This window comes from Musca autumnalis, unplaced genomic scaffold (assembly GCF_047663935.1).
Source record: "Musca autumnalis isolate F117 unplaced genomic scaffold, ASM4766393v1 scaffold_1, whole genome shotgun sequence".
Taxonomy (NCBI): domain Eukaryota; kingdom Metazoa; phylum Arthropoda; class Insecta; order Diptera; family Muscidae; genus Musca; species Musca autumnalis.
The window spans coordinates 122,301,211-122,321,229 of NW_027411644.1; the positions used below are offsets into that span (position 1 = coordinate 122,301,211).

Here is a 20,019-nt window from a genome sequence, read left to right on the forward strand (position 1 = left end):
CATGAACTCATAACTGCATACCATATGCGGAGCAACATCATGACATATACAATAGTACATACATACATATATGCAGCGATAGCAATATTTCACAAGTTACAAATTGTTTAATGTACATTTTTAAGTACATAGTTACTGTTATTGCTGTCATTGTTGATATTTTTGGAATTAAAATTGCAATTGGCCAAATTTGAAAATTTGAGTACTAACAGAATGCAATTGGGTCATCATGTTAAAAATGCACAACATTTATATGCATTACGACCACATAGGGAAAAATCGTTGGTATCTTTCTTAATTTTATCAAACATAGAAACGTAGTACTGGAAGTAGCTACCCAAAATCATATCGACTTTCACCCTACCTACATTGTTGTGCAACTGTGTCATGTAAAACTAACTAATAGGTATAGGTTGTCCTTTATGAATGTAGCAAAAATTTTTCCCACCTCTGGTAATCATTTAACAAAAGGACAAATAATGGAATGCATTTCTAAGGTGCTATCTATTTACTTCCAGGAAGTTCAAAAATACATTTTTGCACAAAATTAATTTCTAACAATAAAAACACAAAAAACAACACACTTAACTATAATTGTATTGCTGCCAATCAATAAAATTATCTCATACTCGTATGTATATACACTTGAATTCAAGTGGTTTATTCAGCCCCCATTGTGAATTTGCAAATCAATAAATAACACAAACGTATGAATGAGTCACCTCCATCTGCGCGAATTACATGTTTACTCTTTGTTGTGAATAACGTTATCAGATTGAATGCAAATAGCTGTGACTTGGTATTTAATAAAATATTAGTTGTTTTTGTTTCATTTTGTTTATAAAAAACAACAAGAAACAATTTGACAAGGGGATATGAAGATATGAAAAAAAAACAAAAGACAAAAAACAAAAGACTTAAGACACAAACTCGGGTAGACTATATCTTATACTTACAATTCTTAACAGATGTATAGCCCTCGGCGGCACTGCTGGTAGTGTCACCGCCATTCATTAGATGACCATTCGACTGCCGTCCAATACTATTCAGTGTGGTGATACTGCCCGCCCGGGATCTCCAACCAGCATGACTGGCTGATGATGACGGCACATGATGGTGATGATGATGGTTGCCATTTGAAAGTCCTACACTGGTCAAATCGCCATTTGATTTGCTGGCCATCATATTGCTTTTAAGTGTCCCATAAACACTGCTGCCTGCACCACCGCCTGTACTGCCCGTCTCCAGTTGGCGAGCATACGAATTATCGGCATAGGCATGGAAACAGCATCTGACTAGAGCATTGGCAGCTGCTTCACGTTTGCAAATGAACACATGACACTCGAGGACTTTGATGCCGGTGGTTCGACGTAGAATGGCTGCAAATATGGGTGGATGTTGGGCACGCGGCATGCGTGCAAATGGCGAGTCGAGTGGAAGAAATTTCGGTTCAGGATTCGAGTTGCCACGTTCGGGTATAAGGACTTGTCTTACTGCTGCACAGTAATGCAGTGACTCGATGGGAAAGAATCTGGTGATTTCTTTGAGATTTTCATCGACATTTTCCAACAAAATCCCGTTGGACCAAACGCTAAGCCACGAGTCAATGCCTTTGGCACCAACTGCACCCTCCGATGGGTAGAGACTGCGTAATGGTTCCTGAATACCTTGCAGACCGTCTTTGCTTTGACGGGGCACAGCACTGCCTAAATAAAGTACACGGCATCGGCAAATTGGAGTAGAATCGCCCATTTTTATTGCGTTATATATTTTTTTCAAGAGGAAGGAAGAAGAAAAGAACCCCCTATGGTAGGAGTTTAGATCACAAAATGAATAACGTGGATCCACTTAATTCCGAGTGAATAAATTGCAAAAAATCACTTCCTTGAGAACACGTTTTCAATGAAATGTCGGAGCCACCACTACCAACTAACATTCACAAACACACACACGGACAGAAAAACCGAAGAATGTGAGTAAGAATTACACGACAAACAAGTACAAAAAGAGCCGCACAAGATTATGGCGTAGAACAAAACGTCGCAGTCGTTGTCGTCGTCGTTGGCTTAGAAATGTGACAAGACGTCGTCGTATGAATAACGTGATAATAAAGCGGGCAACGCAACGTCAAAGCGGCGGAATGTTAAGAAGTAGAAAAAACAAACAAAATAAACAAATAAACTGACGAAACAACAGACTGTCGGACAGACTGGTTATATCTCAAAGCCGTTTTGGTATTCTGTGTATGTGTTCGTTCTATCGTCGTAGATGTTAGCTGATTCTGTAATTGTTGTCGTTGTTGTTTTTTTTTTTGTTAAGTAAATGCTGCTGCCTCTGCTGTTGTTAGTTGGGTTGGCAAAAAGGTTGAATTTCTGGTTTTAGACGTTGTAGAATTTCTAGGTTTCTTCGAGAAACTCTTTTTTCTTCGGAATTCTTTCAATCTCCGCTATTATATTTTCTGTTCACTGTTTTGTAGTTTTGTTGTTCTTTTTAGTGCTGTTTTTGTATTACTGATGTTGTTTATTCTTTTCATAAGTAAACGTAGATATTCTTTTTGTTAAGATACTAGAATATGTATTTTCTCTTAGTTGCTTTGTTTAATTTCGTTGTTCTTTTTCTTTTTTTTTTTGTATTATCTAAATGCAATTTTAATTTTAATCAATTATTTTTTACAGATTTATTAAATAAGTTTCGGTTTAAATTGCAAAATGATACAAATGGCGCAAAGGTATTTTGATATTTCTTCATCATATTGTGGGTTTTTGTTGTTGTTATTGATAAGTTTATGTTATTGGCTTTTTGTGTTAATTTTTTATTTCTTTCAATAATTTGTGGAATTTCTGTATTTTCTTCTTTTTTTGTAGTGCTGACGGTGGAAGTTTAACGATTTCTCTTCGAAAACAACAAAATTTATTTTTATTCGTAAAATCATAAAAGATTTTTATTTAAATTTGCACTTTTCACTTTGTTAATCACATCACATCGTCGTCACCAACTCGCATACTAATGCAGAGCATTCCAACACGGACATGGACACAAACTTATACGCAAACACACCTCACATATACAACACATTCGTACAGTGCATATATGTATGTATGTACGTGAATCTGAACGCGACGACTCGGGTATATGAGACTTTGAAAAGTTCACAGCCGACAGACAGAGCGACCGATAGACAGACAGGCACACCGATTCAATGGAGGAATGGATAAAATAAATAACAAATATTTGGTTGTTTATCCGCTTCGTTCGTGCTGTATATGTATGAGTAAAGTTAAAAAATGTCAGTTCACTTGTATGTGTGATGCCAACAGGGAAGGAGAAAAAATCAAAAAAACTAAATTACACACAGAAACGGAGCCCGCTTAATCCACATCCGTACGATCGTTGTTGACGCGGCGCAGGTTCACTCAAGAATAGCTCAACGTGTATATTTTCCTCAAGTAAATTCGCTGATGTAGCTGTTGTCTAGACGTGAGGCCAAAACTCGACTGAGTTGTTTTACCACTTTTTACGGGTTTGGTATTTCACATACACACACATACATATGTACGCACATGTACCCATAATCTCAGGGCTCTCATAGCATTCTCTCAAATAATTTGGTTTTTACCATCTTTAAGTTGCTGAATAGAGGAGCATGAGACTTGGTAGATGAATTACACATTTCTTAGTCTTCTCGTTGCATTATTTCTTTGTACAGGTGAGTTAATTCATGAATGTGAGAGCTGAATTGTCTTACCTGAGTTATTTGAGACTCTCCTCTATAAACATGGACAACAGGTAGTTTGTTGTCCCATAACACTCTCAAACTATTAAGGCTGTATTGAATTCGGATTATCGGATGAGTTGCTGATTTTCTTTCGGTTATACACTATGAAAGACAGGTATTCTGGAATAAAATATATGAAATGAAAACAGCATTGTGTGTTGTTTTAATTGCCTCAGCTGATTATTGTCCCACTTATGGCTCTCCGTGAATGCAAAAGGATATGAAAAGGTAATTTAGCAAGGATTTTTCGTGTCTTGGTTTAATCGTGTTATCATCAGATATTCATATGAAGGTTGCATAATATTCTGATTGTACTCGTGAACAGTGGTGCCACTAACAGGGGAAGGTGTGACAAAAATACTTCTAGATAATAAATATATCGAACTGAAAATTGTATGTGACACTTGGGTATAAAAAGTTTCTTGTTGGAAAACAAGAAACAAGGAAACTAATGATGATCTGTGTCGAGATCTGAAACTATAGTCTTCCCTGCCTTACCCCTTGGTAAACATCGCCAATTTTTTCCCACTAATAAAAAATTTGTTTTAATAAAATATTAAAACAACGACTATGGGATTAACTACTGACTATTTTGAAAAACAAAATAGAAGTCGCCATCCCAAATAAAAAACGCCAACCCTCCTAATTGTATGTGACCTATAAATACTGTAACAAAAAAAAAAATGCAACCTTACACGGAGGAAAAAAACGCCTCTCTAACATATGTCCCAATCATATTTTGCAGCAAAAATATATTTGTTTGCAATCAGTCCCAAACATAACATATGTTGGAGTCCTGCAAACAAATATATGTTTGGGTTCAAACAAATGCAAATCCAAAAGTCACAAAAAACAAACACATGCACCAGTGGGGGCTTTCGGTGAGCAAGGGAGCGTAAATTTCAATGTGAAACACATTGAAATGTATGCTCGCTTGCTCTCAGTAAGCACTCACTGGCTATCTCAAACATATACACACATTTATAAATGGTGGTGGTTTATTGAAAGACATAGAAAAAAGCAAAAGCAACAACAGACACATAGGTACATAAAAAATTCCAAAGAAATACATAACATACTTTAATGAAAGAAAAACTGAATGAAATAATTAATAAAAAGTCACACTTTTCAAAAGAGAAATGATATAGAAACATCGTTGAACACGGTGCGCCTTAACTAATTTTAAATGGAAGGTGCTTACACCTGGGAAGTTTTTGCAGATTCTGAAACTAGAATGCTCATAGATGAGAAATATCAAGAAACAAAAAAAATCGCCGGAGGGATTTTCAAATAAATCGCGATTTAAATTCACATTTTAGGGGTTTTTTAGGTTTTCACGATTTTGCTTGGCAACCGCGAGTCCTATGTAAATGGGCACAAAGAAAATTTTGTAGCTGTGAAAATTCTCCATAAGATTGATTTTTATGATATTTTCGTAGGTTTTACCATTTTTGAGATATAGAAGTTCAAATTGAGACAATGCACTGACTGTATCGCCTCCTTATAAAACAATTTCATTACTGCAATTTCCCAAGTTAAACTTATAAGAGCTTCAACATTTTCTTTAGTCCCATTTTGATATGACTTGCGGTTTCCAAGCAAAATCTTGAAGACTTAGGATAAAAACCTAAAAATTCGAACTGAATCTCTATATCTCAAAAATGTTAAAACCTACGAAAAAACCTAAAGGTCAGTCTTGTAGAGAATTTTCACAGCTAAAACATTTTCATTAGACTAATTTCGATACGACTTGCGGTTTCCAAGCAAAATCGTGAAAACCTAAAAAACCCTTAAAAATGTGAACTTAAATCGCGATTTATTTGAAAATCCCTCCGGCGATTTTTTTGTTTCTTGATATTTCTCATCTATGAGCATTGTAGTTTCAGAATCTGCAAAAACTTCCCAGGTGTAAGCACCTTCCATTTAAATTTGGTTAAGGCACACCGTGTGAACGCTTCTGCTTAGTTGTGAAATAAAACACTTTTTCTTCAAAGTTGAAATCATCAGCGGGAAATCGGCATCTGGAAGCAAATGATTATATGTATGTATGCATGCATGTATGTATGTATATGAAAAATGTATTGATGTAATAACCAACATTAAATGTGATTTTTTCCTTGTCCAATAAAAAATTTTCATTCACATTTCTGATTCAATTATAAAATGTATTGGGCATTTAATTTACTAAAAAGCACCATTTCTTTAAGAAAAAACAAAACACTGATTTATTCACTCACTTTACCGTCTTTACTCAACGATTTCATTTAGAAAACTGAAGAAAAAAGAACAACATAATTAATACCATTTTTTTCCTCTTTGCTTGCTACGATGGTTAACAATAACAAAGCACGAAACACACGTGTTTGGCCCCATACACACCTCCAAAGCTTTTGCGTCTCCTATTACACAGAATTCCGCTTTCGATAGAGAACTTTTGTTGTTTGACAAAAATCCTCTCTCCACCCATAAAAAATATGTTGGTACCCAAACAAATAAAATTGAGATATGTTACAAAATATTGCAAACATATATTTGTTTGGACACAAACAAATTATGTTTGGATCCAAACATATATTTGTTTGCAAACAGACCCAAACAAATATTTGTTTGGATCCAAACATATTTCTAACATATATTTTTCTGCGTGTAGGCCAGAAAGTTTTCTAGTGCCTGTCGTATATACAATTTGATACGATGAAAATATGTATCATCGAAATAACGACTTTAGACCCCAAGTATGTTTGGACTATATATGTACGTTTAAGGCAATTTGGAGTCGATTTAGCTATGTCCGTGTGTCTGGCTGGAGTGCACGATAACTTTAGAAAGGATCAACTGACTCGGTCTTAGTAATATTTTGTCCAAATTTAATTTAGGTTCGGTGCACTCAAATTTTTCGCTAACATGGTGCGCACGATAACTCTCGAAGGGAGTAACCAAATGGATCCAAACGTTTCACGTCATAATATTTCCTCCAGACATAGATCTGATTTGAAAATGAACTACATATAGTAAATTTCGAGTACCTCCCGCACACATTTTCAAAACTTTTGGCACCAATTCAGTTTACGGACTCTTGTCAGATTAGCATGCCATATTTTGCATTTGGTTGTGCTTGCGGCCCTTTCACGACAGTACATTTTTTTCTGGGGCATGTCCATACTTCTTGAGATAATGTCCTAATAGCTCTAAATAAGCCTGCCAGTACCAAATGAAATGACTGATGAGCATGAAAATTTACGGATACGATCCGATACTTATCCGGTTTCGTCGAAACTTTGCACACCGTAAAATTTCTTCCAACCGTTTACTTAAAGTTTCAAAGGGGTCTATTTTGGAAAACATCATCGGGTACCTCTCTCACAAAAGTCAAAATTTTTGCTTAAGTGCAGTTTTAGGGCTGTTCAAGGATCGTTTGCAAATTTTGAGCGATAGTACTTCTTATGGTTCTGTTTAAAGCGATATATGTTCATGGACAAGTCCATGCTTCTTGACAAAATGGTTCAAAAGCTCTAAGAAAATTCAGGGTGACCAACTAAAGTGTCTGATAGGCACGATAACTATAGAAAGGAATGGTATACATGCTTATGTTTCTCTCGCACTTAAATCAAGTACGAATATGGACTATATTGGTCCAACTCCTTCGGGTATCTCCCACCCAAAATTTAAAAACTGGGCAGTTTAGGGACAGGTCGGCTTGATATATGACAGCATAATTTTTATTGGAGGTAAGACCATGCTGACTGAGATAAATACCCTAAAGTCCTTGATTTGGTCCAATCGTTGCAAATCGTAATCGTTCTTCCAAACTTAAGTCATATTCGAAGATAGACTATATCGGTCAACTTCTTCCTCCCTAACAAAAGTTAAAACATTTAATCTTAAAAACAGCTTGAGAACTGTTCGCGGATATATTTTAAACTTTAATTCGGATAGTTCTTGCAGTAATCATTTTGAAAAAAAAAACAGTCCATAATGGGTTTGCTTCTTTTCATTATGTCACAGGCTTTTGTACTAGTTTTATATTTATTGCTTCCATGACGAATTTTCAAAACTTAGCCTTATCTCGCATTGTGGCGAGTCAAAACATGTCATTTGGAAAAATAAGTAAATTTCAAACCCATCATACAGAATGAAAAGTTTTTCTTGGGTAAGTCCACACTTATTGGGATAATAACCGGAAAGCTCTAAAAAAAGCACACTTTAAGGTCACTTTTCGGAGTAGGTCCTAGCAAGATATGAACTGAGGTTTGGTTTAATATTTACACATAATTACATTAGTCACAAATCGTACCTGGCGTTTTATAAGTTCTGTATAAAAGGAGTTTTATCATACTGAGGGATACACTAGAAAGTTTTCATTTTGGACAGAACATTGATCAGGAGTTCAAACTGGATTTTCAGAATATTAATGTGATAAAAATGACAAATAAGTTTCGAACTTTCCGTTGTATATTACCCTAAATACTATGTTTTAATACGGGCTTTTCATTTTTGTTCATATTTTAAAACGTATACGAAGAAAACATTTTAAACCCGCATTATTTTCAATATATCCCAGCAAAATGTTCGATGCCAAAGATGACATTCAATCATGGGTGCAAGTGATCTAGCATGTCATCTTTTTAGCATCTTCATCGATGAATTTTATATGAGCGTGGACCCCAAAAGATGACGTTCTTTTCTGGATCCTAAGCATGTCATTTCCACCAATGCTTTGGCATGTCATTTCCACCAATGATTTGACATGTCATTTTCACCAATGCTTTGACACGTCATTTTCACCCATGCTTTGACATGTCATTTTAACCAATGCTTTGGCATGTCATTTTCACTAACCCCTTGGCATGAAATTTTCATGTCTTGTTTGGAAAATGGAAATGCTGTATTGAAATATGGTTTTCAAGAAAAACAAAACTCTTTATTAATTCAAACGAATTCATGAAATAGCTACATTTAATTTATCAGTTTAGTTTTTTAAAAGTTTACATCCAAAATTGCAATGTAATCACCACCGCTGCAACGCAAAAGATTACTTCCTCCGTTCTCCGCAACTGATATTCTTTCATCTTACAAAAGGTTTTTTCAATTATCTTCCCATCACCAGTTCAGATTTCAACATGGACTCCAAAGTATTTTAATTTCGTAAATTACTTTTATTTTATAATTTTGTTATTTTATAACAACATTTTATACTCTTTTGTTTAGTGACGGAAGTATGTAGGGATCTACAACCCGGCTTGCTTTAGGGATCTCCAAGAACAAAATGTAACGAACGGGGAGGAGAGACTTTTTATGGAAAATACCATTTATGCTTAATTAATTTATTTTTAATTGTTTCTTTCCAAAAGTAGTTTCTTCTTTATTTTCAGATTCTTGTTCCTTTTCGTTTCGGACTTTTTTTTTCAAATTCCAAGAAGCGAGATTTGATTGATTTCATTCTATGTCAGATTTAGAACAGACAAGGGAACTTTTAAAATAGCAATGTGTGCAGTCCGATTCTATTTTTAGCTCGATGGTTGGGACTTCATATAATACCAATTATTTAGAAGTTTTAGTTGTTTGATATGCAGGAAATGTAAGACAACATCACGACGACAGTTCTAACAACTTTGGTCTGTTCCAGAAACTGCAAGAATCGACTTATTTTTACTACGATAACAATTTTTCCTTTATGTTATCGGAAAAAATAGTAAAAATTAGTAGATTTTTGCAGTACTGGAACATACCAAAATGAAAATAAACAGGTGTGTAAATAAAAACACAAACATTATCTCTATTGGATCGATGGAATGGGTACAAATGCTGATGAAAAGATCGGATCTTTCACGACTTCCTTTGCATTGGTTCAAATCCTAATGAAAAGATCGGATCTTTCACGACTTCCTTTGAACCAATGCAAAAGATGACATGAAATCACGTCATCGCAAAGAACCCCTTCCGTCAAATTTTGCTGGGATATTATTTCATAATTACTTCAACGCAATAATAATAATATAATAATGGGTTTTATAGTACATTTTGGTAGTCGTAACTACTTACAAAACCTCCTACTAACGCATTGTTTACTAGTTTTTCTATGGCTACTAAGAGTTCAAAAATAAGCTAAAAACACATGTTCTATTTTTAGAACAATAAGGGTGGAATTTGTTTTCAATTTCAACACAATTTCTATTTTATTTTACTCTCTGCAGGAATTGATCATGCGAACTTCTGATTTGTAGCAGAGCACACTACACACTGTGCTATGTGTATGAAGATTAAGTGTTGTTTAAACGCTTACATGTGCCCCACCAACTATTTTTTATATTGTAAACAAAAACCTCGCATGCCGACGTCACAACCCGCGGATTTGTAATCGGACACACACGCTCTGTTCCAATTTAATGGGTTACATTATCACTAACGGATCCGAATATTTCCTGAGAGTAAATTGAACAGTATACTAAAGGATGTAAATTACAATATTTACTTCCTTTCCCATGACGAATTTTCCAAAAGCCAGCCTTATCCTTATCAGTGCCCTATTGGTAAAATTGACGTTCTGGCTAAGCGTCGATGATCGCACAGTCATTCGCCTTTCACCAAACTTTTTTATATATTAAGATAGACTGTTGCCGAAGACATCTGCCATATTCCTTATTATTTTATCGAATTTTCGGGCCTCATTCCGACTCCTGTACGCTTTTAACGCTATTTGTATTTGATACACCCTGTTCCTTATATTCACTATTTACGAATGAATCAATGAACTATATTTTATGTTGCACTTCTTCTTCTTTATTTGCCAATCCGTATTCGGGTGTTAGCGATCATACAATTATGTTTTACATTTTTAACAATTTAATTATATTTGTTATTCCATTATAGATAGGTTTCGATTATTGGCAGCATTCAGGAGGCTTCTTTCGTCTTGCAGTCCCGTCCATTCTTGAATATTTCTTATCCATGATGTTTCTTTTCTGTCTCTTGGTCTTCTTCCATCTATTGTGGTTTGGATAATTTCTTGGAGGAGCTTATATTTTTCGATGCGCATTATATGACCCAGATAAGATGTTTTTCGGCTTTTTACATCGCGTGTTATTTGTCGTTCCACATTCATCCGTCGTAGTACTTCTTCATTTGAAACGTGGTCAGTCCAGCGAATTTTTAGAATACGACGACAAATCCACATTTCAAAAGAATTTAGTCATTTTTCGTCGGCTAATTTTATCGTCCAAGTTTCTGCAGAGTATAATAATACTGATCATATGTAGCATCTGACAAAACGTATTTTCTTTGAAAGGCTTATGTCATGGCTGGTTAGCGTTTTCTTATATTTGGAAAATGAATTTCTTGCCATTTCGATTCGGCACTTAATTTCACTTGACATATCCCATCGGTCATTTATCTGGACTCCTAGATATTTATATGTTCTTACACGTTCTATTTCTATGTTATTAATTATCATAGGTACATTATTTTCTACCTGTTTTCTGCTGACAATCATATATTTAGTTTTTCGTATGGATTATCAATCCATATTTTTCACTGGTCTTCATGAGTGCATCTATTAGTCTTTGTAGCCCTGCTCAGCTGCTTGCCAGTAATGTGGTGTCATCAGCGTAACGAATGTTATTGATGAGGATGTTATTTATGCTAATGCCATTGTTTTTGGAAGCTATTGATTCTTGAAAATTTTTTTCAGAATATATATTAAAGAGTAGTGGTGACAAAATACATCCTTGCCGTACACCTTTCGAAATTAGGATATTGTCAGATAATTCACCGTCCACTTTAATATTTGATACTTGTTTCCAGTATAGATTTTGAATACATCTTTTATCGCATTCGTTTAGTCCAATATCGGTTAAAAGATCCATTGACTTATCGTGTTTTACGGTATCAAACGCCTTCTCGTAGTCCACTAAGCAAAGAAAGAAGTCCTTTTGAACTTCGCGGCATTTTTGTACTAGAACGTGAACTCCAATCAATGCTTTTCGGGTACCCATGCCTTCTCTGAATCCAAATTGTGTGTTACCCATATGTATCTCGCATAATGGGTATATTCGTCTGTGTATTATTTTTAAAAAGATTTTTAGAGCATGGCTCATAAGGCTAATTAGTCTAAAATCACCGCACAAATTCGCATTGTTTTTTTATGTATGGTTACAAATGTCGATTCCAGCCAGTCTTGAGGGTAATGTCCTGTTGCGTAAATTTGAAATCGTCGTGGAGAATTTGTAATCTTTCAATTTCCTGGCATTGTTTTCTTATTTGTGCATTTTTTGCAGCCCGTGTTGAGATTTTAATTTCCTGATTGATTTCCCAGTATTTTTCGTAGTTTATGTTTTTGTATTTGCTTCTTTTTTTGCGACGAGCTCGTATTTCATCTGTCACCCATGATTTTTCTCTATTAGACGTTGTGGTGCCTAACATATTATTAGTTATGTTGTTGATGGATTCTTTAACATCATCCCATATATTTTAGCTATCTTCAGCGATGTTATTCAGTTCGGCATTTAGTCGGGTTTTTACCGAGTGTCTCGTCAATTCATCATCAAGTCTATCAAAATTTAACTTCTTCTGCGTTTTTTTTTCTTGCGTGTTACTGCCAGTTTTATGCGTATTTTGCAAACTAGAAGAATGTGATCCGAGGGAACGTCAGCGCCGGGATATGTGGAACATTTGTTCACACAGGAAGCATATCTTTTATTTATTAAGATGTAATCTATTTGGTTTCTGACAATATTCTCACTGTTATCTTGTGGCGACTTCCATGTATACAAACGCCTCGGATGGAGGCAAAACAACGTATTAGTAACTTTGTATTTATACTCTTGACAGAATTGAATTAATCTCTCGTCTCTTTCATTTCGTTAACCTAAACCAACATTTCCTGTTACATCAGTTGTTTCTTCCTTCCCAACTTTTGCATTAAAATCTCCCTGGATTATTGTAATTTCGTGTTGTTTCGTCATTGTCAATAATTTTTCCACATCATTATAAAATTGTTCTATTTCCTCATTGCTACCATCACATGTAGGTGCATAAACTTGTATTACATTTATGTTAATCGGTTTTGCGGACAATTTAATCATCATTACTCTATCAGATACTGGGAAGAATCCAGTGACGCTGGGTGCAATATTGTTTTTGACTAGGATAGCAACACCTTTTCTGTGGATTCCGTCAACATTGCCTGAGTGATAAACCTTTGTGTTTTCAGAGAAGAACTCTGAGCTTTCAGTCCACCATGTCTCAGTTATACCCAATATATCTATTTGTAGCCGTTTCATCTCGCTTATGGTGTTATCAAGTTTCCCAAGCTCATAGAGACTTCGAACATTCCATGTTCCGATTTTAAGTTTTGTTTTACCTCCGGGGATTCTTAGCACCCTCGTTTGGCCGGAGCCTGAGGGCCGGTTGTTATTTTGTGTTTCCATTTTGATTGTATGATTTTCATGGGGTGTTACTTCAGTGGTTTTCCGTTGCCTTCCGAAGGGTTTACAGTTTTCCATCTCTGTATTCAGCCGCTCCACTGGAGTACAGACGTTGTTTGCAATCGCTCAATGTGGGAACAGACACTGCCTATTCCCTTTTTTCTTTTGGTTCGCCCCGAAATATTTGATTTTTGCGGTACCCTTCATACTGATGAGCGTTTCCCTATCCAACATCTGGGGAGGCGTCCGATGGGAGAAAAAAAGTGAAAAAAAGCACCTCCGCATGGATATGTTGCACTAACCAATAATTATTGCGATTGCCATTTTCTAGGAAGATATTGAAATTATTCATATTACCTTATTGACTTTTGAAATATACCTATACTAGTGGACCCGGGGAACTACGTCTCGCGGTCGGGTATTGATTACATCAGTTCAAATATGCATTCTATGAGATTGCTATCACCTTGCAGAGGTCAAATGCACATTGCAGTTATTTCTTTGATTGATGTATTTAGGACGACGTAGAATGTTTGCTGTATTATTAGGCGTAATTTCTAAATAGCGAATTAAGAATTCAATAAACATAATATTGTTCGTGCTCATAGATTTAAGAACCATGATCTTTTACTCAAGTAGTTGTAGCTATTGTAAGTAACAATTATATTCAGAACCACGTTGAGATTATTAAAAGTTTCAGAAACAAAATTTATATATTTTTTGTGTTGAAAGAAAATGGTTTTATCCAATACCGAATATTTAAATGTTAATGTCGAATAAGTGATTCGGCAATATTTAAGAAATACATTCGCTATTACAATTGAGGCAATCATTTTTCATCTTATACGAATGTTACGTGGATTGTGTTCCCAGAGTCGTGGGGATGGTGACTTTAGAAATTCGATGAGGAAGATAGTATCGAGAACTGTATATAATCGAAAGAAGGCTAATATCAATATTCATATTAAACAACGATTCTTAGTGTTCCGTACGAATTGGCACGTTTCTAGTGCTAAGGAAAGAATACCAATGTTATGTAAGAAAAAGTTAAAAGTGATTGATTTGAAAACAATCTTCTAGAGTGATTTCTTACGGTTCCTCAAATCTTCTCCGGCATTGAGACTTTCTGAATGAGAAATCAATGTCAGAACATCAGTTAGACAGCTGTTATATAAATGATTTGTGGGCATTGCTTAGCAATGTTTGCTTGGCGTTTGCCTTAAAATGTTCATATTTATCCAAAAAAGGATCTGACATATTTTATTTTTTAAATATCGCGGAAAATCCGCGAAAATTTGCAAAAATATATTTTGAACAAAGATTTTTAGAGAATATTGCTACATCGCTTGAAATTAACATTGGCTATACAAATCTTTGAAATTCCACGTTAATCTGGAGTTATAGCACCGGAATCAGAGGTATCTCCAAAAATTGTAAAAGTTCTATGCGAATATCTATAGAGCGGTAACAGATATAGTCTCCAAAATTTAGATGTGGAAAAATGATTTAGATTAGGAAAATGATTTAGAAACAAGTATGCCAACCAAATTGAAATCAGTTCCGATTTCGATATAACTCCCATATATATTTTCGGTCGATTTGAGGTATTTGATGTATAAAACACGCTATATATGTCCAATTTCAATAAAATTAGGAATGTGTGACGGAATTTGGTGTAGAAAGAAGTATGTCAAATTATATTGAAATCGGTTCAGATTTGGATATAGCTCCCATATACATTTTCGGTCGGTTTCATGTATTTGATGCTCCAAGCATGCTATTCATATCCAATTTCATTAAAATTTGTAATGTGTGCCGGAATTTGATGTGGAAATAAGTATGCCAAATTATATTGAAGTCGGTTCAGATTTGGATATAGCTCCCGAACATATTTTCGGCCGATTTCATGTATTTGATGTTCCAAACACGCTACGTATGTACAATTTCATTGAAATTTGGAATGAGTGACGGAATTTGGATGCACCAAACACGCTACGTATGTCCAATTTCAATAAAGTTTTGAATATGTGATCGAATTTGGTGTAGAAAGAAGTATGCCAAATTATATTAAAATGGGTTCAGATTTGAATATAGCTCCCATATATATTTTCGGCCGATTTTATATATTTGATGCCCCAAACACGCTATGTATGTCCAATTTCATTGAAATTTGGAATGTGAGATGGAATGTGGTTTAGAAATATATTTGCCAAATTACATTGAAATCGGTTCAGATTTGGATATAGCTCCCATATATATTTTCGGCCGATTTCATGTGATTGATGCACCAAACACGCTATGTACGTACGTATGTCCAATTTCATTGAAATTTGGAAAGTGTGACGGAGTTTGGTCTACAAATATTCGAAATATTCGTCGGAGACCCCCAATGTGGCATACCAATCTTCATATCTCGGCGAGATAAAGCGATTTTGAGATGTGTGTCCGTCCGTGTGTCCATTATAAATTGTAATCAAACTCCAGGCCGCAATTATGGACCGATCGTCACGAAATTTGGTAGGGGGTTCGGTTTCACATCAGAATAGATCGCTATTTCAATTGGTGATGATCGTGAAATATTTAGCGTGTGAAATGAACCAAAAACATAATTTTTATCCGATTTTGTAGCTGCTCTGTAGGTCGCAATAATAGTCCGATCGCCACGAAATTTTAAATAAGGTAAGAGTATATGACAAAGAAGAAGAAGCTTGCAATTTGAGATGACGATCAGATAATATTCAGAGGGTTAAATTGACCACAACTTTTGTGTGAAAATTGTGAAAAGTTTTAATATACAGTTTATATCTTTTTTCCAGGCAGAGACATTCCGGGCAAGTAAGCTATACTTGGATGAGGAACGCTTGACCTTTCTATTGATTTCAATTGTGTTTGTGTACATGATAAGATAACAGAGTTACAGCCTAATATACCCAGTTATTTGTTTGTAGTGTTATCATAAACACGCTAGAGTTCCCAATTATAGCTCAATAATCACAAAATTTTGCACCAGGTAAAAGTTTAGGTGGAAGAAGATGCTTACAGTTTTGGATGAAGATCTGATATTATTTAGCGGATGAAATGGACCATTACTTTTGTATGAAAAATACAAAAAAAAAAATATTTTTTGTCTATATTTTATTTCCTGGAGGGTATATGCCGGCAAAGTAGACTACATATGGAAATAGAACAACTGATCTTCCCCCTGATGCAAATTGCAATCACGTGTGTGCTAGATAACGGGCCTACTGCTTAATATATAATGTGTTTTGTGTAGAGAACCACATTTTCCTATTCCCAGTTTTTGCATTATTGCATATTACATGGTGCCCTAAAGTTTTATTTGTCGAATTGGATTTTTATACATACATTGCAGCAGGGTCGCTTTGCCACCTTTTTACAAAACGATTCCCCAGCCAGGCAAAATCAAATTTACAACGGTGGCAAAATATCCTTCAGTAAGGTTTGCGACATTTTCTGAGAATTTCAGCCATATAAAACTACAAGTGGTGTCTTAGGGCACGCCGTTCGGACTCGGAGATAAGCTGTGGGTTCCATATCATTGAACGAATCTGAATCAGGGTACATTGTGAACATTTTGTAGTAGCTCTTGTCATAAAGAACATCAATTCTGGACAAATGAAATCCACCAAACCTCATTTTCAAGGTCAAAATCGCCAAGGTCAAACCCCTAGAAAATGTTATAGAAGATGAGGTTTGGTGGATTTCATGTGTCCAGAATTTATATTCTTTATGACAAGAGCTACAACTTTGCCTTTGCGGTTTGGAAGATATGCGCCTGCTAAAATGCTCACTTTTGACTTAATTTTTCAAGGATATTTTTGATGTCCTTTTTATCCTGGAATGCAATAATTTATGATTATTATATAAAGCCTATACTCTCCTCTTTAATATGACACCAATACCAGTATCGTACGACGAGTACAAGTATTTAAAATATTTTTTTGAAAAGTGTTGACCTTTGAAATTTGTTTGACCTCTAAAAGGTCAAAACGATGAGAAATCGAAAAATTAAAAATGCCATTTTACTCCATTTTGCCTATATTTTCAAACGTATATAGTACGGTTCAAGTGTAATTTTGGCTGTCGGACAGTGTAATTATTGGAGTAAAAATTAACAATACAAGTGAAGTTATCGCATTTGGAAAATATTACTCCCATGAGTAAAATAAATTCAAACGTAGTATTATTCTTATTTTAATTCTCTTTTTTAAAGGGGAGATCTCAATAATCACAGTACCTATAGTCGGAAAGGAATTAGGAGGAGCGTTACCTCCTGCACCATACAAAAATACCATGTCATAAGCTCCATACACAGCACTGAACGTGTAGAAAACGCCTCCATACTATATTTATTCATTGAAATATTTAAAAAATGGTAACATTTAAAATCAATTTAATTATTGGCATTACTTTATAATGTACCTTATTCGGGGTAGCGAAGCGCACCGTGTTCAGCTAGTATATTCATATATCGGAGTGCTGGTTTGGAAATGACGTGGTGGTTATTTGCTTCACCAACTAATATCAATGTACCGAAATTGATTCAGGCAACATCTGTTATAATAAAACGCTACTCGATAGTTGAGATGGTTGATATGCTCTGCGATTTATAACCCTCCACAATCAGATGGTATATTAAATTTGTGATCGAAATAATTGCGGGAGCCCATTAGGGCAAAAAAAATCACATCAGTGCCACTTTGGGAGTATTGTCCCAATAACAAAAACGCGTATTAAGGTCGTTCGGCGAAAATTTTGCCGCTCCCAAAACTGTTTTTAAATGTCTTTTGATATTTTTGTCTTATACAATTTTTGATTTGCAACTTTGAACAAAAATGTAAGGTATATTTTAGTTAATTGACTTAAAGTAAACGCAGTTAGTTACAAAATTTAACGTAGACTTACAGTGTCGGTCATAAAATTAGCACACCCTTCCCTTATCAATTGATTTTGCCAATAATTTTTTTAAATGCATGTTTCTTAAAGAATGTTTTTATTTCACGATATTCACATTGGAATACTTAAACAAGATTAGAGCTGTAAAATAACAAAAATATACGAATTCATTAAAAAAAGTCCATAATTCCATTGGACATGTAATTAGCACATATGTAGAAATTTTCTAAATATTCAGTCAACTTTAAGTTTTTATTTAATATTTAGTAGGGTATCCCTTCTGCTTGATCACCTGATCCAATCTTCTTGCTAATCTTTTAACCAATGACTGGCACCTGGCTGGTGAAATTGAATTCCAAGGTGTACGGATGGAGCCCCAGATGCCGTTCAATTTTTTAGGTTTTTTACGTTGCACTTCTTTTTCCACATCATTCCATAGATTCTCTATCGGATTCAGATCAGGACTTTGTGCAGGCCATGGCAAAACATCCACCGATTTGTCCTGTAAAAACTATTTTACAAGCCGCGAAGTATGCTTCGGATCATTGTCGTGCATAAAAGTGCATTGAATGCACAAATTTTCTTCAGCAAAAGGTATCATATGATTCTCCAAAATATTTTTGTACAAGCCCATTTTTGTGTCAATTTTTACGATTGGCCCTACTCCGTGCCACGTAAAAGCTGCCCATACCATTATAGATCATCCGCCATGTTTAACTGTTTTAATGGTATAGCGGGGATTAAACTCTTGGTTGCTAGGGCGCCACACATGCTTCTTTCCATCTGATCAAAATCGGTTAAATTTTGATTCGTCGCTCCAAAAAAACATTTTTCAGAATGATATTGGCTTATTTCCGTACATTCTAAGCAAGTGAGCCGCTATATTCTTTTTGGACACGAGAGGTTTATACTTTGCAGCACATCCCTTTAAGTTATGCTCATTTAATCTTCCACGTATAGTTTTTGAACTTATAGCTACCTGATGTTCATCCAACATTCGGCTTTGAATTTCTTATGATGTTATGAAGGGATTCTTCTTCGCAAATGTAATTATTAATAGATCTTCAGCTTCTGAAGTTTTTCTTGTTTTAGGGTTTCTTTTAACGTATTCCCCTGTTTTGTAATTTTGGTAATATTTCAATGCATTTTGGACAATCTTACGAGATCTGCCAATGTTTCTAGCTATTTCCGAAACATTAGATCCATTATTTCTCATATTTATTATGATTTTCCGAAGATCTGACGTATAGGACGGATTTTTTTCCATTTTTACCGAAATTACTACACATATGACGTTTTCTTACTGAATATCGCTTCCTTGTTCCTTTGTTTACTACCAGCACGTGTTTCTTTCATTTTCTTTTGTGCGATATTTGCCTTAACCTAAACAAACTGGGGGTGTGCTAATTACAAGTCATTCTAATATATTTGCCTTTTCAAAAAAAAAAAAAAAAAAAAAAAAAAAAAAAAAAAAATAAAATAAAAAATTATTTTAAACAGAACACCAATAGAACACCAACTTCTATGCAATCGGCGCGGCGACTTTTTAATGGCAGGGGAAAAGTGACGACACATTTCTTAATATTTTGTCAAGCTCTCTGCGGTGGTAATTTTAATGTTTCCACAAAACCCTACATATTCATAATCAAGAGAAAATGCTAAGTCGACATAACATAACGATGTCCATCATTCCGCCCGTCCGTGAACATAAAGCATACAATGTTAAAGGTAGAGCTTTCACAGAACATTATACAACTCCTAGAACTTAAAATCTACATATATAACTCCTAGGAATGTTGGTATTGAAGATGAATTATATCGATCCATGTTTTGAAATAGATCATCGGCACGGCTATATTTTCGGTATTTTGGTTCTAGTTGCTCTTTTGTGGAGGTACAAACCTT

General features: G+C 35.0%; 1 protein-coding gene and 1 long non-coding RNA gene across 3 annotated transcripts in view; both read right to left on the bottom strand.

Annotated features, from left to right (window-relative positions):
• LOC141406471 (uncharacterized) overlaps nt 1–20,019 on the bottom strand; it is a 115,885-nt gene that overhangs the window by 40,840 nt on the left and 55,026 nt on the right. Inside the window, exon 9 of one of the 2 annotated variants that reach the window (XM_073991965.1) lies at nt 957–3,895. In XM_073991965.1, the coding sequence (XP_073848066.1) occupies nt 957–1,752 (796 nt within the window). In that variant the 5' untranslated portion in view covers nt 1,753–3,895. Of the gene's footprint in view, nt 1–956; nt 5,272–20,019 lie in introns of those variants that run through there. The other variant, XM_073991976.1, reaches the window with a different exon arrangement.
• LOC141390812 (uncharacterized) lies at nt 12,089–19,581 on the bottom strand. Its single transcript, XR_012409479.1, has 2 exons — nt 16,965–19,581; nt 12,089–16,803 (listed from the first exon to the last, which is right to left on the bottom strand). It is a non-coding gene; the product is annotated as an uncharacterized lncRNA (long non-coding RNA).